Source organism: Pseudophryne corroboree, chromosome 12 (genome assembly GCF_028390025.1).
Source record: "Pseudophryne corroboree isolate aPseCor3 chromosome 12, aPseCor3.hap2, whole genome shotgun sequence".
Taxonomy (NCBI): Eukaryota; Metazoa; Chordata; class Amphibia; order Anura; family Myobatrachidae; genus Pseudophryne; species Pseudophryne corroboree.
The window spans coordinates 74,785,246-74,807,120 of NC_086455.1; the positions used below are offsets into that span (position 1 = coordinate 74,785,246).

A 21,875-nucleotide genomic window follows, 5' to 3' on the forward strand; every position below is an offset into this window, starting at 1 on the left:
AGGAAGGTTTAGCTTTTCTTTGCACAGTTCCACCCATGAGATTAATCTCACATACTGTAACTGTGCAGTCACATAAACATAAGCCATCGGTCTCATAGACTAAACTGTTAAACGGTAAAACCGAGGCTAGCTTGCTCAGAATACACAGCCATTCCATTGGAAGCGGCAACCGGTCAGATAATGCTGATTGCACGCTTGTTAAGAGAATTGCAAGAATAAAGCCTCAGCAGCACTGTTTTCCAATCTACATTCTTCCCTTATTAAATATTTAAGCTGTGCTTCTTGTTTTTTTCATTAGATGAAAGAAAAACATAATTAAGGTATAATATGCACACATTTACTGTAACGCGCCACACCTTCCCACTACGAGAATTGCAGCATCTAATCATTATTACTATGATTGTGTTATATCTGTACTAAGTCTGTAGCAAAAGTAGCCTGCTGTATATATTGGGTATCAAGGGAGGGAAATGAAGCACTTATTATAGCAGATAGTGATAGTAGTGTTGGTGACGCATCATTGACACTGGCTATTCTGCTATAACAAGTCCCACCTCCCCAAATATTTGGCATTTTTATCCGCATCTTGTGTATATACTTGTAGTACATGGGCCCCAAGTGTGGCTGTATGTTGTGTCTGTGGGATATTTTAGTAGCAGTATAGTGTGAGTGGCTTCTGTGTGTTACTATGGAGGTAGCAGGGCCGGCTCTACTATTCGGCAGTCTGTTAGGATGTGTGGAGGAGTGCGCTTATCACTAGAATCGGGAAACATAGCAGCTATAAAGGGAGGGGTCTACTAGCCCTTGGGTAGAATGTAGCGCTCACTTTTTCCATTGCAGCAAGAATATACTATACACAATGGTATGGGTGGAATTATAATTACCGTCACTTATGGTGCATGCGGAAATAACAGGCCACTGGTGCAATAGTAAAAATTGTAGATGTACAAGAAATGCACTACACAGATTGTTATTGTGAAAATATAAAAAATGTATTTATTAAAAAGTATAGAAAGTAAGATCAGTCAGTAGCTGTATATGTTGGCAGAGATTAACAGCACTGATGTGACTAGACAACGGACAACAGGTACACAAACAAGGGACCAACTAATAGATGTAAAAACATAAAACATACATCCAGTTAGTAAGGGAAAATTCTTTCCATCTATTTGCAGTGCTTGGTATAGCTCCAATAGGAACATACAGTTCGCAATTTAAAGTCTCCTTTAAGACCATCATTCACAAGGTCTGATTATTTAGCAGCTGGTAATAAGCCTTATTGATCATCTACAGCGTTTAGTGTTGGTGCTTTCCTTTGTACTCCACTGGGCAGACACCGGAGCTACATCCCAGAGCGGCGCAGCAAGGACCATCTATGAAAAAGCCACAGCACCAGTGGTGAGTACAAAGGAAAGCACCAACACTAACCGCTGTAGATGATCAATAAGGCTTATCACCAGCTGCTGAATAATCAGACCTTGTGAATGACGGTATTAAAGGAGATTTTAAACTGCGGACTGTATGTTCCTATTGGAGCTATAGCAAGCTCTGTAAATAGAGGTATTAACGTACTTGCACAAAGGATAGTAAAATGCGCAGAGCGTGTCCTCCTTGTGGGGAAAGAGTTTCCCTTACTAACTGGATGTATGTTTTATGTTTTACATCTATTAGTTGGTCCCTTGTTTGTGTATGTTGTCAGTTGTCTAGTCACAGTCAACATACACAGCTACCAACTGATCTTACTTTGTATACTTTTTAATAAATATGTTTTTTTCACAATAACAACCTGTATAGTGCATTTCTTATAAATTTACAAATCTACAATTGTTTACGGTTACTATTGCACCAGTGGCCTGTTATTTATACATGCACCATCATTTATGATAGTTATAATTCCACCCATACCATTGTGTATAGTATATTCTTGCTGCAATGGGAAAAGTGAGTGCTACAAGAACATCTGTTGTCTGGACTGGTGGGGACAAGGTCATTTTGTTTTATTTTTCACAGGTGCCCCACCCTGTGGAGGACAATCAGAGGTCATACTCTGTACTCGTAACGTATGTGCAGAGGATGAGCCCCACTTGTCCTCCACAGCGAAGGGATATGGAATGCACAGGACAACTTTACTGACACATAAATTAAAATAAATATTATCTAAAGAAAAATACAAAAAAATCCTTCTTCTCCTGCACCCACTAAAAAAGACTAAAACAAGAGTTGAACCCTTCATATAACCGTGAGGCTGTTCAGCTTCAATGTGATGGAGATGGAGCCAGGAGTATTTAGCTTTACTAAAAAAAGAAGAAAAAAAAGACTGTTGAGCTTCAGCACTTGGTGTGACAGCACTAGCCAACTACATGGTAATAGCAATCACTGTGACGTCCTTCCATCATCCTCTGTGACAACTGTCGGCGGCTGGAGAGAGCTACAGATAAGATACATGATGGTGTATCACTCCAGTGACTACAGAACGTACAGTACTGTGCTACCGCCAGGGCTCTGTTGGTGTGGCAAGCACAGCTTGCTGATTGAGTTACCTCTGGGGAGGTTACAGCTCTGTGTCCCATACAGCTGGGCCAGGCAGAGAACGTTGGAGGTTACAGCTCTGTGTCCCATACAGCTGGGCCAGGCAGAGAACGTTGGAGGTTACAGCTCTGTGTCCCATACAGCTGGGCCAGGCAGAGAACGTTGGAGGTTACAGCTCTGTGTCCCATACAGCTGGGCCAGGCAGAGAACGTTGGAGGTTACAGCTCTGTGTCCCATACAGCTGGGCCAGGCAGAGAACGTTGGAGGTTACAGCTCTGTGTCCCATACAGCTGGGCCAGGCAGAGAACGTTGGAGGTTACAGCTCTGTGTCCCATACAGCTGGGCCAGGCAGAGAACGTTGGAGGTTACAGCTCTGTGTCCCATACAGCTGGGCCAGGCAGAGAACGTTGGAGGTTACAGCTCTGTGTCCCATACAGCTGGGCCAGGCAGAGAACGTTGGAGGTTACAGCTCTGTGTCCCATACAGCTGGGCCAGGCAGAGAACGTTGCTTACCTTCGCCTGAAGCAGACGCTGCTGAGGTGAAGGTGAGTAACTCTCTGGCTGTATGCAGGGCCAGGGAGTAATAGGATACATTGTTTATGTCCATATCTCAACTTGTCCTCCTATTAACTCCAGTCCCTTTTGTGTGTGTTCCGCAGGGTTTGTGCTGCACTCACCTCCATAACTAATAATATACTATATTTCTCTATCGTCCTAGTGGATGCTGGGGTTCCTGAAAGGACCATGGGGAATAGCGGCTCCGCAGGAGACAGGGCACAAAAAGTAAAGCTTTAGGATCAGGTGGTGTGCACTGGCTCCTCCCCCTATGACCCTCCTCCAAGCCTCAGTTAGATTTTTGTGCCCGGCCGAGAAGGGTGCAATCTAGGTGGCTCTCCTAAAGAGCTGCTTAGAAAAGTTTAGCTTAGGTTTTTTATTTTACAGTGAGTCCTGCTGGCAACAGGATCACTGCAACGAGGGACTTAGGGGAGAAGAAGTGAACTCACCTGCGTGCAGGATGGATTGGCTTCTTGGCTACTGGACATTAGCTCCAGAGGGACGATCACAGGTACAGCCTGGATGGTCACCGGAGCCTCGCCGCCGGCCCCCTTGCAGATGCTGAAACGAGAAGAGGTCCAGAATCGGCGGCAGAAGACTCCTCAGTCTTCTTAAGGTAGCGCACAGCACTGCAGCTGTGCGCCATTTTCCTCTCAGCACACTTCACACGGCAGTCACTGAGGGTGCAGGGCGCTGGGAGGGGGGCGCCCTGGGAGGCAAATGAAAACCTTTTTTGGCTAAAAATACCTCACATATAGCCTCCGGGGGCTATATGGAGATATTTAACCCCTGCCAGAATCCGTTAAGAGCGGGAGACGAGGCCGCCGAAAAAGGGGCGGGGCCTATCTCCTCAGCACACAGCGCCATTTTCCCTCACAGAAAGGCTGGAGGGAAGGCTCCCAGGCTCTCCCCTGCACTGCACTACAGAAACAGGGTTAAAACAGAGAGGGGGGGCACTAATTTGGCGTTAGAAATATATAAAAAAGATGCTATAAGGGAAAACACTTATATAAGGTTGTCCCTATATAATTATAGCGTTTTTGGTGTGTGCTGGCAAACTCTCCCTCTGTCTCTCCAAAGGGCTAGTGGGTCCTGTCCTCTATCAGAGCATTCCCTGTGTGTGTGCTGTGTGTCGGTACGTGTGTGTCGACATGTATGAGGACGATGTTGGTGAGGAGGCGGAGCAATTGCCTGTAATGGTGATGTCACTCTCTAGGGAGTCGACACCGGAATGGATGGCTTATTTAGGGAATTACGTGATAATGTCAACACGCGCCAAGGTCGGTTGACGACATGAGACGGCCGACAAACAATTAGTACCGGTCCAGACGTCTCAAAAACACCGTCAGGGGTTTTAAAAAACGTATTCCTTATTAGGGCCACACGTTAAGGGCAATGAAGGAGGTGTTACATATTTCTGATACTACAAGTACCACAAAAGAGGGTATTATGTGGGATGTGAAAAAACTACCGTAGTTTTTCCTGAATCAGATAAATTAAATGAAGTGTGTGATGATGCGTGGGTTCCCCCCGATAGAAAATATGGGCGGTATACCCTTTCCCGCCAGAAGTTAGGGCGCGTTGGGAAACACCCCTTAGGGTGGATAAGGCGCTCACACGCTTATCAGAACAAGTGGCGGTACCGTCTATAGATAGGGCCGTCCTCAAGGAGCCAGCTGACAGGAGGCTGGAAAAATATCATAAAAAGTATATACACACATACTGGTGTTATACTGCGACCAGCGATCGCCTCAGCCTGGATGTGCAGAGCTGGGGTGGCTTGGTCGGATTCCCTGACCAAAAATATTGATACCCTTGACAGGGACAGTATTTTATTGACTATAGAGCATTTAAAGGATGTATTTCTATATATGCGAAATGCACAGAGGGATATTTGCACTCTGGCATCAAGAGTAAGTGCGATGTCCATATCTGCCAGAAGATGTTTATGGACACGACAGTGGTCAGGTGATGCAGATTCCAAATGGCACAAAGGTGTATTGCCGTATAAAGGAAGAGGAGTTATTTGGGGTCGGTCCATCGGACCTGGTGGCCACGGCAACTGCTGGAAAATCCACCGTTTTTACCCTAAGTCACATCTCTGCAGAAAAAGACACCGTCTTTTCAGCTTCAGTCCTTTCGTCCCTATAAGAGTCATATCTGCTCAGGGATAGAGGAAAGGGAAGAAGACTGCAGCAGGCAGCCCATTCCCAGGAACAGAAGCGTTCCAACCCTTCTGACAAGCTCTCAGCATGACGCTGAGACCGTACAGGACCCCTGGATCCTACAAGTAGTATCCCAGGGGTACAGTTTGGAATGTCGAGACGTTTCCCCTGCGCAGGCTCCTGAAGGCTGCTTTACCAAGGTCTCCCTCCGACAAGGAGGCAGTATGGGAAAAAATTCACGAGCTGTATTCCCAGCAGGTGATAATTAAATTACCCCTCCTACAACAAGAAAAGGGGTATTATTCCACACTATATTGTGGTACTGAAGCCAGAAGGCTAGGTGAGACCTATTCTAAATCTAAAAAAATTTGAACACTTACAAAGGTTCAAATCAAGATGGAGTCACTCAGAGCAGTGATAACGAACCGGGAAGAAGGGGACTATCTGGTGTCCCGAGACATCAGGGATGCTTACCTCCATGTCCCAAATTTGCTCTTATCACTAAGGGTACCTCAGGTTCGTGGTACAGAACTGTCACTATCAGTTTCAGACGCTGCCGTTTGGATTGTCTACGGCACCCCGGGTCTTTACCAAGGTAATGGCCGAAATGATGGTTCTTCTTCGAAGAAAAGGCGTCTTAATTATCCCTTACTTGGACGATCTCCTGATAAGGGCAAAGTCCAGGGAACAGTTGGAGGTCGGAGTAGCACTATCTCGGATACTGTTACAACAGCAGGGGTGGATTCTAAAGATTCCAAAATCGCAGCTGATCCCGACAACAAGTCTCCTGTGCTTAGGGATGATTCTGGACACAGTCCAGAAAAAGGTGTTTCTCCCGGAAGAGAAAGCCAGGGAGTTATCCGAGCTAGTCAGGAACCTCCTAAAATCAGTGCATCATTGCACAAGGGCCATGGTAAAAAAAATGGTGACTTCCTTCGAAGCAATTCCAGTCGGCAGATTTCATGCAAGAACTTTTCAGTGGGATCTGCTGGACAAATGGTCCGGATCGCATCTTCAGATGCATCAGCGGATAACCCTATATCCAAGGACAAGGGTGTCTCTCCTGTGGTGGTTACAGAGTGCTCATCTTCTAGAGGGCCGCAGATTCGGCATTCAGTTTTGGATGTTGGTGACCACGGAGGCCAGCCCGAGAGGCTGGGGAGCAGTCACACAAGGAAAAAATTTCCAGGGAGTGTGATCAAGTCTGGAGATTTTTCTCCACATAAATATAGCTAAGGGTAAATTTATAATGCTCTAAGCTTAGCAAGACCTCTGCTTCAAGGTCAGCCGGTATTGATCCAGTGGGATAAAACATCACGGCAGTCGCCCACGTAAATAGACAGGGCGGCACAAGAAGCAGGAGGGCAGTGGCAAAAACTGCAAGGACTTTTCGCTGGGCGGAAAATCATGTGATAGCACTGTCAGCAGTGTTTCATTCCGGGAATGGAAACTGGGAAGCAGACTTCCTCAGTAGGCACGACCTCCACCCGGCAGAGTGGGAACTTCATGGGGAAGTTTTCCACATAATTGTAAACCGTTGGGAATTACCAAAGGTGGACATGATGGCGTCCCGTCTGAACAAAAAACGGGACAGGTATTGCGCCAGGTTAAGAGACCCTCAGGCAATAGCTGTGGACGTTCTGGTAACACCGTGGGTGTACCAGTCGGTGTATGTGTTCCATCCTCTGCTTTTCATACCTAAGGTACTGAGAATTATAAGACGTAGAGGAGTAAGAACTATACTCATGGCTCCGGATTGGCCAAGAAGGACTTGGTACCCGGAACTTCAAGAGATGCTCACAGAGGACTTATGGCCTCTGCCGCTAAGAAGGGACTTGTTTCAGCAAGTACCATGTCTGTTCCAAGACTTACCGCAGCTGCATTTGACGGCATGGCGGTGGAACGCCGGATCCTAAGGGAAAAGGCATTCAGGAAGAGGTCATTCCTACCCTGGTCAAAGCCAGAAAGGAGGTGACCGCACAACATTATCACCACATGTGGCGAAAATATGTTGCGTGGTGTGAGGCCAGGAAGGCCCCACGAAGAAATTTCAACTCGGTCGATTCCTGCATTTCTTGCAAACAGGAGTGTCTATGAGCCTCAAATTGGGGTCCATTAAGGTTCAAATTTCGGCCCTGTCGATTTTTCTTCCAGAAAGAAGTGGCTTCAGTTCCTGAAGTCCAGAAGTTTGTCAAGGGAGTATTGCATATACAACCCCCTTTTGTGCCTCCAGTGGCACTGTGGAATCTCAACGTAGTTCTGGGATTCCTCAAAACACATTGGTTTAAAACCAGTCAAATCTGTGAATTTGAAGCATCTCACATGAAAAGTGAACATGCTCTTGGACCTGGCCTGGACCAGGCGAGTGTCAAATTGGTGGTTTTTTTTTTTTATCTCAAAAAAGCCCATATCTGTTTGTCCATTCGGACAGGGCAGAGCTGCGGACTCGTCCCCAGTTCTCTCCCTAAGGTGGTGTCAGTGTTTCACCTGAACCAGCTTATTGTGGTGTCTTGCGCCTACTAGGGACTTGGAGGACTCCAAGTTGCTAGATGTGGTCAGGGCCCTGAAAATATAGGTTCCAGGACGGCTGGAGTCAGGAAAACTGACTTGCTGTTATCCTGTATGCACCCAACAAACTGGGTGCTCTTGCTTTTAAGCAGACTTTTGCTAGTTGGATGTGTAATACAATTCAGCTTGCACATTCTGTGGCAGGCCTGCCACAGCCAAAATATGTAAATGCCCATTCCACAAGGAAGGTGGGCTCATCTTGGGCGGCTGCCCGAGGGGTCTCGGCTTTACAACTTTGCCGAGCGGTTATTTAGTCAGGGGCAAACACGTTTGTAAAATCCTACAAATTTGATACCCTGGCTAAGGAGGACCTGGAGTTCTCTCATTCGGTGCTGCAGAGTCATCCGCACTCTCCCGCCCGTTTGGGAGCTTTGGTATAATCCCCATGGTCCTTTCAGGAACCCCAGCATCCACTAGGACGATAGAGAAAATAAGAATTTACTTACCGATAATTCTATTTCTCGGAGTCCGTAGTGGATGCTGGGCGCCCATCCCAAGTGCGGATTATCTGCATTACTTGTACATAGTTACAAAAATCGGGTTATTATTGTTGTGAGCCATCTTTTCAGAGGCTCCGCTGTTATCATACTGTTAACTGGGTTCAGATCACAGGTTGTACAGTGTGATTGGTGTGGCTGGTATGAGTCTTACCCGGGATTCATAAATCCTTCCTTATTGTGTACGCTCGTCCGGGCACAGTACCTAACTGAGGCTTGGAGGAGGGTCATAGGGGGAGGAGCCAGTGCACACCACCTGATCCTAAAGCTTTACTTTTTGTGCCCTGTCTCCTGCGGAGCCGCTATTCCCCATGGTCCTTTCAGGAACCCCAGCATCCACTACGGACTCCGAGAAATAGAATTATCGGTAAGTAAATTCTTATTATACATTAGTTTAAATGTCTCTTATATTTTTCCACAGCTCAGCAGTGGCTTGAAAAAGAGAAGCAGCGTCTAACTGCTGTCTGTGGACAGAGGCGAGAATCGGCAGCTCAAACCGAGACCAAGACTTATGCGGAAGCCGAGGTTCAGAACTCTGTACAAATTGACTCCGACCCATCACCTGAGGAACAAGATAGGAAGAAGCTGGTGCAACTCGAGCTACTGCGCAAATGCTCCTTACGAAGGGCTGAGCGAAACATCAGGAGGAAAAGGGTCAAGTTTCAGCTGGAGAGAATTGTCAAGAAGCAAAAACTCTTAGAAGCCAAGAAAACTCTCCAGCAGCTGCAGGCAGCGTGTTGGCATAGCGATGACACCGTGAGGCCACCGACTCTCCGTGTACCCAAGGTTAAAGAGCCTTTGGTGTTTTCCACAGCACTTCACAGATGTAGGTCTTCTCCTTCTGGCTTCTCACACTACAGGAGATGCTCTCTGCCTTGGACGTTACCAACACCTCCTACTTACAGGTACATATTGGGCCAACTGGAAAAAAAAATATTTCCTAACATTTGCATTTTCAGTTAATATCCGTTCTTCACTAATAACCATTTTACATTATGACTGATGTTATGCAATTTAGTCTGAGCTATTAACCTATTTTCTCTAGCATCCTTAAGGGATATTGTAGAATCTAGTACGATGGGGTATAGACGGGGTCCAAAGGAGCCGGTGCACTTAACATTTCTTCAACTGGGTGTGCTGGCTCCTCCCCTCTATGCCCCGTCCCACAGGCAGTTTAGAAAAAAGTGCCCTCAGGAGAGGAAGTACAAACAGAGAGTTTTCTTCAATTTATTTTTTCTGTTTGTTATTTTCGGTATGATGTATGGGCAACAGCCTACTTGCCCCGTGGGAGTTAGGGGGAGGGGGGAGGCAGTCACCGGCCTTGCAAGGTGCAGAGCCACTTCCCCGCTGCAGGACCCCCGTCCTGAGGGGTTGTTGTTCAGCGGGGTACTGCGCCTTGGCTGTCACAATCGCAGCACACCGCACACCCCTAACACTGCCTGAAGGTGACGTCTGTGGTAAGTACAAAGAGGGGCCCCGCTAGGGCGGGTTCCCCGGTGCAAAGTGCAGCTGAACGCGGGCACAGCATACGGGACCCTCCTGGGTCCCCCATGTATACTCGCTGACAATCGCTTGAACTAGCACTTGTGTGATGTTTTTAAGCAAACAGGAGACATTGCCAGTATAAATAATCACTGTAGCTCCGGTGCCATTGGAGGGGCGGATCTACCTCAGAGCGGGACCAGAGGCATTTTGGCGCCTTCCTCTGCTTAATGCAGCCACAGACAGCACTTCCTGCCTCAGAAGACACGCTGGAAAACTGGTACTGGGTCTAGCAAAGGGGGAGAGCCGGTATTGTACACTATCTGGGTCCTCTACAGGACAGACATTATTAGTGTTTACTGTGATACAGTTAGCTGACAGCCTCACTGGGGCTGTGCAGCTAGGGGTGTGCTCGTGTCCTTCTCTCTCTGTGTCTCCTCTTACATACAGTAAGGGCAGGCTCGAGATATATACTGTCTGTGTATGTTATTGTGCTTACTGTGAAACATGGGTAAACACAAGCTGTGCAGTGTATGTCACACTAGATTCTCTCCAGTAGCATCTGATTCTGTTTCTTGTGAACAATGCAGCTAATCTTCACAAATCAGTGAAAGGGGCTGGAGGAGAGGGTCCAGAGCCCGCATGGCTAGGGTCTCTGAAAAATGATGTCTGATATGTCATCCCAGCTCACTGCTAATGTCCAGAAAACTCAGCTACTACAACAGGCTGTTGCAAATTTAGCTGCTAGGGCAGATGTTACACAGCCCCCCTCCTCTCATGCAGGACCACAGTAGAGCAGGCAAACCACGCTTTTATCTGACACAGATAAGGATATACAGGAGGATAGGGAGGACTTGGACCCCGTTAGTGGGGATACCGATTCTGCTCAGGCTATTGAACCCCTAATTCTGGCTATATGGGACGTGTTAAAGCTCCCTCTAGAGAACACTGTGTCACAGCAGTCGTTTCTCTTTACAAAAAAAAAGACTAATGTCACTTTCCCTGATTCTGCAGCGTTAGATGACCTATTCAAGTTGGCCTGGAAAAATCCAGACAAAAAATACCAAGTGTCAAAAAAGTTTTTGCGCACTTTCCCATTTGCTCCTGAACGTAGGAAATTTTGAGAGGAACCCCCGGGGGTTGATGTATTAGTCTCTCGACTGTCCCAAAAGGTGGTGCTGCCTGCCCCGGGCTCCTTTACCATAAAGGATCCTGGAGATATGAAAATAGAAGCTACACTCAAATCTGTTTACATGGCAGCAGGTGTATCGCAAAGGCCGGTCATTGCGGGTTGCTGGATGACCAATGCCATTCATTCATGGGCCACTCAAATTCAGGAGGGCCTCTCCGGGGCTATGCCCTTGGTCACTATGGTGACCCTCCTAAAGCACATTCAGGACACTACACGCGTCCTCTGTGATTCCCTCAAGGAGATGGGGAACATTAATGCTAGGACCTCTGCCATGGCAGTGTCGGCGCGCAGGGCCTTGTGGTTGCGTCAATGTATAGCGGACGCAGAATCCAAATGCAGTGGGGAATGGCTTTTTGGGGTTGAATTGGATACATGTATTTCCAAAGTTACGGCTGGGAAATCCAAGTTTTTCCCCTCTGGGGCCGCCGGTGAGACGCTCCTACCCGGGGCCATCTGTACAGTCCTTTCGGTCTCACAGATTTCGATATAAGGCCAGAGGTGCCTCCAATGTGACTAGAGACACCAGAGGTAAGTTAAGAAAGCCTGCAAGCACCAGCTCTCAGGAACAGACCACCAGTTCTGCTTCCACTAAGGCCTCAGCTTGACGTTGCCCACCCAACCCAAGGGAATCTCGAGGTGGGAGCTCGACTGCGTCACTTCAGCCACGTTTGGTAGACTTCCTGCCAGGGATCTCGTTTCTCAAGGCTACAAGCTGGAGTTCGACAGTGCTCCTACCCAACGATTTTTCAAATCAAGCTTACCAGCTTAGGAGGATATGCAGGTTACGTTGCAACAGGCCATCCTAAAGTTGGTCCAGTCCCACGTCATTGTTCCAGTACCAATACCACAATGAGGCAAGGGTTATTACTCCAACCTGTTTGTTGTACCGAAACCGGTCGGTTTGGTAAGGCCCATTTTGAATCTAAAGTCCTTGAATCCTTACCTGAAAGTGTTCAAGTTCAAAATGGAATCATTGCGGGCCTGGAAGAACAGGAATTCATGGTTTCCTTGGATATCAAGGACGCCTACCTCCATATTCCGATTTGGCCACCTCATCAGGCATACCTGAGGTTTGCCCTGCTGGACAATCACTACCAATTCCAGGCACTGCCCTTTGGCCTGTCCACAGTTCCAAGGGTGTTCACAAAGGTGATGGCGGAGATGATGTTCCAACTTCGGGTCCAGGGAGTCATTATTGTCCCTTACCTGGACGATCTTCTGATCAAAGCCAGATCCAGGGAGCTTTTGTTCCTCCATATCGACCGCACTATCCAACTTCCTCAACTTAAAGAAGTCCCACCTGGAGAGGACTCAGCGGCTCCTGTTCCTGGGGATGTAGCTGGATACTGGGGCACAGAAGGTGTTCCTACCAGAGGACAAGGCGGGAACACTTCAGGAGGTGGTACGCATGATGCTCTGACCTACTTGAGTGTCCATCCATCTTTGCATAAGATTGTTAGGAAAGATGGTCGCCTCATACAAGGTGATCCAATATGGGAGGTTCCATGTCAGGACTTTTCAGCTGAATCGCCTGAGCAAATGGTCCGGATCACATCTTCGGATGCACCGGATGATACGGCTGTCGCCTCAGGCCAGGATTTCCCTCCTGTGGTGGCTGCAGTCCTCCAATCTACTGGAGGGTCGGCGTTTTGGAATTCAGGATTGGACCCTCCTCACGACGGATGCGAGTCTAAGGGGATGGGGAGCTGTCACCCAGGGCGCGCAGTTCCAGGGCAGGTGGTTAGCCCACATAAGCCTCCTTCCAATCAACATTCTGGAACTTCGGGCGATCTACGATGCTCTGCTTCAGGCCTCTCCTCTGCTCAGGGATCACACGATCAAGTACAGTCGGACAACGCCACAGCAGTGGCGTCATCAGTCGGCAAGGACGGACAAAAAGCAGAGCCTGCATGCGAGAGGTGTCAAGGATACTCCTCTGGGCAGAAAGAAATGCAAGAGCAATGTCCGCAATCTTCATTTCGGGAGTAGACAAATGGGAAGCAGATTTCCTGGGTCATCAAGATCTCCACCCGGGGGAGTGGGGTCTCCACCAGCAGGTGTTCCAGCAGATCATCCACCAGTGGGGCTGCCCACAGATAGACATGATGGCTTCTCGTCTCAACAAGTAGCTTCACTGGTATTGCTCACGAACCAGGGACCCTCAGGTGAGGGCAGTAGATGCACTGACGTCGCCTTGGCCTTACCGGCTGGTCTACCTGTTTCCTCCGATTCCGTTGCTCCCAAGGGTGCTCAGGCGCATCAGAGATCAGGGAGTCCAGGCAATTCTGATTGCCCTGGATTGGCATCGGAGGTCGTGGTACGCGGATCTTCTACCCAGACTTACGGCGACTTCGTTTGACGGCATGGAGGTTGAGCGGAACATCCTATCTCACAAGGACCTTCCAAAAAGGTTTTTGCTACCATGGTTCAGGCCAGGAAACCTATGACGTCAAAACAATATCATCATATCTGGAGAAGATATGTCTCTTGGTGCAAGGAACGCACGTATCCGCCTGCAGAGTTCCATTTGGGATATTTCTTACGTTTCCTGCAGGCTGGTGTGGATAAGGGCTTACGTCTGGGTTCCATTAAGGTCCAGATTTCAGCTCTCTCCATTTTCTTCCAGAAGAAATTGGCAGTGTTGCCAGAAGTTCAGACCTTCGTACTCCACATACAACCTCCTTTTGTGCCGCCTACGGCACCCTGGGATTTGAATGTAGTGTTGGAATTTCTACAGTCCTCCTGGTTTGAACATCTGCTGACGGTAGAAGACAAGTACCTCACGTGGAAGACGGTAATGTTACTGGCCCTGGCTTCTGCTCGACGTGTCTCAGAATTGGGGGCCTTATCGTGTAAAAGTCCGTACTTGGTCTTTTACGAGGACAGAGCGAAGCTCCTGATTAGACAGCAGTTCTTGCCGAAGGTTGTCTCCGCGTTTCACCTGAATCAACCTATTGTGGTTCCGTCTAGTTCTGATGCTTCTGCTTCTCTGAAGGCATTGGATGCTGTGCGTGCCTTGAAAATCTGTGTCAAGTGCACAACTCGGATCAGAAAGACGAATTCCTTGTTCGTGCTCTATGATGCGCAGAAAAAAGGTTGTCCTGCTTCGAAGCAGTCCATTGCTCGTTGGATTAGTCTTACAATCCAACAGGCCTATGTGTCAGCAGCCTTACCTGTTCCTAAGTCTCTGAAGGCCCACTCTACAAGATCAGTGGGCTCTTCCTGGGCGACTGCCCGTGGAGTCTCGGCCTTGCAACTATGCCGTGCTGCTATCTGGTCGGGGAAGAACACCTTTGCGAAGTTCTACAAATTTGATACCCTGGCCAAAGAGAATACCCAGTTTGGGCAGGCGGTACTGCAGCAGTCTCCGCCTGTTCCCGCCCGTTCTGGAAGCTTTGGGACGTCCCCATCGTACTAGATTCCCCAATATTCCTTATGGATGTTAGAGAAAATAGGATTTTAATTACCTACCGGTAAATCCTTTTCTCATAGTCCATAAGGAACATTGGGGGTCATTCCGAGTTGATCGCTCGCTAGCAGTTTTTAGCAGCCGTGCAAATGCACGGGGAGTGTATTTTCGCTTTGCAGAAGTGCGAACGCCTGTGCAGCAGAGCGCCTGCAAAAACATTTTGTGCAAAACAAGACCAGCCCTGTAGTTACTCTTCGTGTGCGTTGATTCTAACGTTGGAGGGTTGGCTTTTGACCTCACACACCCGCCCAGCGTTCGCTCAGCCACGCCTGCGTTTTCCCTGGCACGCCTGTGTTTTTCTAAGCACTCCCTGAAAACGGTCAGTTGACACCCAGAAACGCCCCTTTCCTGTCAATCATCTTGCGGCCGCCAGTGCGAATAAAAACGTCGCTAGAACCTGTGCAAAACCACAAAAGCCTTTGTACCCATACGTTGCGCATGCGCATTGCGGTGCCTACGAATGCGCAGAAATGCTGAGTTTTAGACTGATCGCTGCGCTGCAAACATCTGCAGCTAGCGATCAACTCGGAATGACCCCCATTGGGTGCCCGCCTCAGTGCGTTGACTTTTCTGCAGGTTCTCTTTTATGTGGTTACCTGTTCAGCTGCTGCTGTTGTTGTTTCCTGCCATTGCTGGTCGTTGTATGGTAGTGGTGTGCTGGTTTATAAATCTCACCACTCTTTGTTGTCATGTTTCCTTCTCTCATTTATATCCTTTCTCCTACAGGCACGTTTTTACCTATAACCGCCTGTGGGAGGGGGCATAGCGGGGAGGAGCCAGCACACCCAGTGAAGAAATTTAAAGTGCACCTGCTCCTTTGGACCCCGTCTATACCCCATTGTACTAGATTCTAAAATATCCCTTTTGGACTACGAGAAAAGGATTTACCAGTAGGTAATTAAAATCCTATTTTCCCTGCATACAGACTCCTAATACACATTTTCTTAATAGAAATGATAGGAATAGGATCTGAAACCTGCAGTAGACTTTTATGGACTGGTTAAACTTAATGTCATACATGAGTTAGTGTTTTCTGTTTTAAAGTTGATCAAAAGCATTCTGTATTGTAAAAGGGCAGCCCTGCCCTGTAGCTGCTTAAAGGAAGACATTCGAGGACAAACTGTTGAAATGTGAAAGTTGCAGATGTCGTACAGGGATTATATCAGGGCTCTAGGGAGCAACAGTGGGCCTGGCTAAATCCTGGGGGCCTGGCCTCATCTGCTCAGAACCAAACAAAAATCAATAAAAAAAAAAAAACTACTATGGGGCATATGTACTAAACCTTGGAGAATGATAACGTGAAGAGGGACAAGGTAAGGTACCAGTCAATCCGCTCCTAGCTGCCATGTTGCAGGCTGTGTTTGAAAAATGCTAGGAGTTAATTGGCTGGTACTTTATCAATCTTCAAGGCTTAGTACATCTGCCCCTATGTGCGCAGAAGAGGGGAGAATTCTGTAATCATTACAGAGGCTTGGGCCCATGTAATTAGTACCTGCTACCCTCCCCTCACTTCTCATCACCTTTGATTATATTTAACCATGCCTGAAACAAATTAACTGTAATTCTATTGGATTTTCAATTATATTTAACAAATAAATATTCTCATTTTATTTATTACAAATTTTTTTTTTACGGGTATGGGTCGTTGGGTAGACACAACTTAGGTCGAAAGGCATTAGGTCGATCATGGAAGGTCGACAGGCATTAGGTCGACAGGGACAATAGGTAGACTTGGTCATTAGGTCAAAAGGTCGACATGGTTTAAAAAAATAAAAATTTGGCGTCGTTTTCTCCGTAAGGTGACGGGGAACCCCAATTAGTGCACCGTGTCCCCTCGCGTGGCTCACTTTGCTCGCCATGGTTCGGGCAAGGTGCCTCGTTCTGCTATCGCTTCGCTCGGCACAGGTTACCGTTCCAATCGTAGTCCACGTGGATCGATAAGTATGAAAAAATCCAAAAACTGAAAGAATTATTTTTTTTAAAACTCATGCCGACCTTTGACCTGTCGACCGTGTTTGACCTATTGACCATGTCGACCTTCAGTGGTTGATCTAATGACCGTATCCCTTTTTTTTACATTGATATCAAAATAATATTTAATTAATATTTATTATAAAGCCACTATTAGGTTTGTAATTTTACAATAGCTGTCCTTTGGTAATAGTATCTATAAAAAGGGGATTTTTTTACTCACCGTAAAATCTCATCCGGGGGATGCTGCGCACTTACTAAGGGGTTAGAATGTTTGAAATGGAGTTTGGCACAGAACCTATTAAAAAGTGACTCCTCTCCCCTCTTAACGCCTTCCATCTACAGTCTCTCCACAACCCAGTCCTCAGTTAACGTTTAGCCAAGCCGTGAGAGACAGCATAAACCAGTAACAAATAAACTAGACTCGCAAAAAGAAAGTGCGGGATCGCAGCGTCCCCCAGATGGACTCGGGGAAAGAGATTTTACGGTGAGTAAAAAAAGCTCCTTTTCTCCCTTATCAATCTGGGGGATGCTGCGCACTTGATAAGGGGATATCCCAAAGCAAGCTAAAAAGAGGAGGGAGAAGTAGACTGCAAAGCCGTCTGCATAATAGTTCGCCCAACAGAGGCAGTCTCCATACCAAATGTATGGAAACGGTTGAACCTTGTGAAGCTATGCATGGACGACCAGGTCAATTCTCTGCAGAGTTGCTCAACAGAAGTGCCCCCACAAACAGCCCAGGAAGCACCAACAGCTCCAGTCGAGTGTGCCCGCAGTGTAACAGGAACCGGAACAGCAGATGAAACATTGTCAGGCCCGGGTGTTTTTGTGAATCCGTTAACCCGGGACCAACCACAGGTGTAGGTGCTGGGCTATGAAGAAAGCAGGGAGGACGAAGAAAGTTCCGATTCATATATTTATTCAAAATAACAATTCAGTAAAGAGTTAACTGACAAGTTGTTAATCATCATATTATACTGAAGTATTGCAGGAATAATATGCAAGAGAAAACTCAAAAAATACATAAAAGAAATGTTCATGGAAACATATGCAAAACAAGCTGATGAATAAATGTTGGATTGTCCAAATATAAACGAGCTTTGATGCTGAACTGCAGAATATGATTAACTGGATAATACAGACATGAAGAGATAACTGTAAGGATTTGCAATGGAGTTTTGAGAGTTAACTGAGAGACTGAAGAATTATCCTTGTTATGACAACATAGCAAATATAAACAAGCTTTGATGCTGAACTGCAGATTGTGTTTAACTGGTTAATGCAGACATGGAGAATTAACTGTAAGAATTGGCAATGGAGCTTTGAGAGTTAACTGAGAGACTGTGATGAATTATCCTTGTAATGACAACATAGCAAATAAAAGTACTGAATTGGGTTACTTGCGGGTTCCGGAGATCACTGTGAAACTGTAGTAGAAGACAAGGTGATGAATGGGTTAAATGCAGAGTTGAACAAACGAACAGCTGAGAGAAACAGAATCCTCCAGACTTTGAATGATAGGCAGACTGACAAGGTAACCTCATGCAGGACACTGGGAATCCAACTATTTCCAATAGGAGTGCAATTAACTGACAGCACAGCAGAGAGCCGGTGGATCTTTCAGCAGTGAAGGCTGCAGACGGACCTCTGGGAACGGAGGCGATATCTGGACCACGGGAATCACACAGGAATGCACGGAGAGAGCTCAGAGCTAGAGCACAGCTTTGATACAACAAAGCACTGGCCCAGAGTAACATAATCCCAGCCTACTTAAAGGCAGCACAAGCACGGGATTGGCTTACACCTGCCCACAGGTGTTTTCACAAGTGCTCTGTATTAGCTATTTGGTCTCCAACATGGCCACCTCCTATACAGCAGACACACCGCAGTGCCTTAGGCCATTTGGTCCCCGCACTCACAGTTCCCAGACTCTGCATTACCTGTGCCATTGATCACGCCGTGTCCCCACACGGGCGCACAGCACCGCGAGCAACCGCACTGGCAACGGATGAACCCCAGAACCCGCAGAGGTAAGAGACCGGTTCGTGACAGTACCCCCTCCTCTAAGGGTGGTCTCCGAACACCTTTGAACCTTATCAGGATTTTTGGAGAAGTATTTCTGTACCAGTCTTGGAGCATGAACATCTTCAGAGAAAACCCAGGATCTTTCCTCTGGACCGTAACCCTTCCAGTCGACCAGAAACTGTAAACGTCCATATCGGGAACGTGAGTCCACAATCTCTTTAACTTCAAATTCCTCATTCTGCAAAGAGTGAACTTTAGGAGATTTGGACTGGGTAGTACGGAACTTATTGAGAATCAAAGGCTTCAGTAAAGATGTATGAAAGGCGTTAGGAATTCTCAAAGACGGTGGCAACTTGACTTTGTATGACACAGGGTTGAGTACCTTAACAATGGGAAATGGACCAATAAACTTGGGAGCAAATTTCTTAGAAGGAACTTTGAACTTGAGATTGCGCGTAGAAATCCAAACTTGGTCTCCCACTTTGTAACTCGGTACAGCTTTACGTTTTCTATCTGCAAAAGATTTATAACGAGCGGAAGTTTTGACCAAGGACTTACGTACACAACTCCAGATGCTAGATAGACGTTGAAGCTCTTGATCTGCTGCTGGAACCTCTAGGGCTGGCAATGGATGAAACTCTGGTGGAGAACTTCTTGGACTCTTATGTTGGGCACATTTAGGACATGCTGCTATAAACTCTTGGACATCGGCTTTGAGACGTGGCCACCAATAAGACTGTTGAATAAATTTGAGAGTCTTTAGAACCCCAGGATGACCCATGAAGGAAGAGGAGTGAGCCCAGGTAAGCAGCCGTTTTCGGAGACTTGTGGCGACAAAGGTCTTGCCAGGCGGAGGAACTGGAGAGGTTCGAGTCATTAAGAAGGACGTAGGATTCACAATGGCTTGATTCGTGGTAGCATCATTTAATTCAAAAGAAGCAAAGGACCGGGAAAGGGCATCTGCCTTTTTGTTCTGAGACCCTGGACGATAGGTGAGTTTGAAATCAAATCGTGAGAAGAAAAGCGCCCATCGAGCTTGTCGTGGATTCAAACACTGAGCTGACTGCAGATACAGAAGATTCTTATGATCAGTATAAACTGTAATGCGATGTTGAGCTCCTTCTAGAAGGTATCTCCACTCCTCAAATGCCAACTTGATGGCAAGTAACTCTTGCTCACCGATTGCATAATTACGTTCTGCCGGGAGGAACTTACGGGAGAAATATCCGCAGGGATGGACCTTTTTATCTTCAAAGACTTGTGACAACACAGCTCCTACTGCTTCTGTAGATGCATGCACCTCTAGTAGAAAGGGACGATTCAAATCAGGCTGTCGAAGAATGGGGGCTGACACAAAGGCTTGCTTTAAATCAGAGAAGGCTTTGATTGCTTCAGAAGACCAGTTCGTAGGATTTGTTCCTTTGCGAGTTAGGGCTGTGATAGGAGCAGCTAACGTAGAATAATTCTTAATGAATCTCCTATAGAAATTAGCAAAGCCAAGAAATCGCTGAATCCCCTTGAGAGTTGTAGGAGTGGACCAATCCCGGATAGCTCGCGTCTCTGGGATGGATAGCGGATGAATTTGTCCCCTAGGAGGGGTCTTGCCCGGAACCAGGACGACTGGGCAGTCCCATTCACGATGAGGAGGTAGAGAGTCTGCTGCTTGCTTACTGGAAACATCCGCAAGGGATTGATACACCGGAGGTAGATCGGAAAGGCTAATTGACCGAAGAGGTACAATTGTAGCTACACAGTCCTTGGTACAAGATTTACCCCATGAAAGGACTTCCATGGTTTGCCAATTAAGTTGAGGATTATGTTTCTGCAGCCAAGGTAAACCAAGTATCACATCTTGAGAGGCTTTGGGAATCACGTAGAAGGAGAGGTATTCGGAATGGAGCTCACCAACTTTCATCTTGAGACATACGGTTCGATGAGTAATTATACCATCTGGAATTCGACTTCCATCCACTGCTGTAACAGCAACTGCTGCTTCCAGGGGCATGGTTTGAACTTTAGACCGTATGACAAAGGCTGAGGAGATGAAGTTCTTGGCTGCCCCGGAATCTAGGAGGGCTGAAACTTTCATTGTAGAACTTGGAACTTCTAATTGAATAGACAAGGTTGGCTCTTTCCCAGAACGTGATTCTAAAGTAACTCCTAGCTTAACCTCTCTTGAATAAGCTAGGAGGCGAGAGTTTCCCGGTCGGAGTTTGCAGAATTTAACTAAATGTTCGGAGGACCCACAGTACATGCAGAGGTTACCCTGTCGACGACGAAGTCGTTCCTCCTCTGTGAGGCGAGAGTGCCCAATCTGCATAGGTTCTTCAGTCATTACTGGAGACTGTGATGAAGAATCTTGTCGAGGTCTAGGATGATCACGTGGACTGGATCGCTCTGCCCTGGATTTCTCTAAACATCGCTCCCTGTAACGTAGATCAAGTTTGTTACAGAGAGAAATCAATTCATCCAGTTTAATTGGCACATCCCGGATAGTTAAATCATCCTTGATTCTTTCTGAAAGTCCATTCCAAAACGCGGCGATCAGGGCCTCCTCATTCCAGTTTAACTCTGAAGACAACGTGCGAAACTGAATAATATATTGACTGACAGGACGTAAACCTTGACGTAGACGGAGAATCTCCAAGGATGCTGAGGTGGTCCTGCCTGGTTCGTCAAAGATTCTCCGGAAGGAACATACGAACTCTTTGTAATTAGAGAGGATAGGATCACCTCTCTCCCATAATGGTGATGCCCACTCCAGAGCCTGACCGGAGAGGAGGGCAATAATATATGCAACCTTAGAACGAGCTGATGGGAAACTGGCAGACATCAGTTCAAACTGGATCTCGCATTGATTCAGGAATCCTCTGCAAAGTTTTGGAGTTCCGTCAAACTTACTCGGAGAGGGTAACTGCAAGCGGGACGTAGGCAGCGTCACAGGAGAAGCTGTAGTGGTAACTGGGACATCTGGGGTTGGAATCTGGACTTGGAACGTTTTAATAGCCGTATGAAGAGTCTCTAAACAGTCTGCCATAGTTTGCATAAACTGCACTATTTGTGTCTGTATAGACTCCTGGTTTTCCAGACGGGAAAGGATATCTGACGTAGCACCGCCTCCTGCGAATTGGTCACTTGACGGATCCATGTGGCCAGTGCTTACTGTCAGGCCCGGGTGTTTTTGTGAATCCGTTAACCCGGGACCAACCACAGGTGTAGGTGCTGGGCTATGAAGAAAGCAGGGAGGACGAAGAAAGTTCCGATTCATATATTTATTCAAAATAACAATTCAGTAAAGAGTTAACTGACAAGTTGTTAATCATCATATTATACTGAAGTATTGCAGGAATAATATGCAAGAGAAAACTCAAAAAATACATAAAAGAAATGTTCATGGAAACATATGCAAAACAAGCTGATGA

General features: G+C 46.9%; 1 protein-coding gene across 1 annotated transcript in view; it reads left to right on the plus strand.

The window, feature by feature from the left end:
• The window catches only part of STARD9 (StAR related lipid transfer domain containing 9), a 495,399-nt gene that overhangs the window by 387,382 nt on the left and 86,142 nt on the right, over positions 1 to 21,875 (plus strand). Inside the window, exon 22 of the mRNA XM_063947652.1 lies at positions 8,736 to 9,219. Coding sequence (XP_063803722.1) covers positions 8,736 to 9,219 — 484 coding nt within the window. The remainder of the gene's footprint in view (positions 1 to 8,735; positions 9,220 to 21,875) is intronic.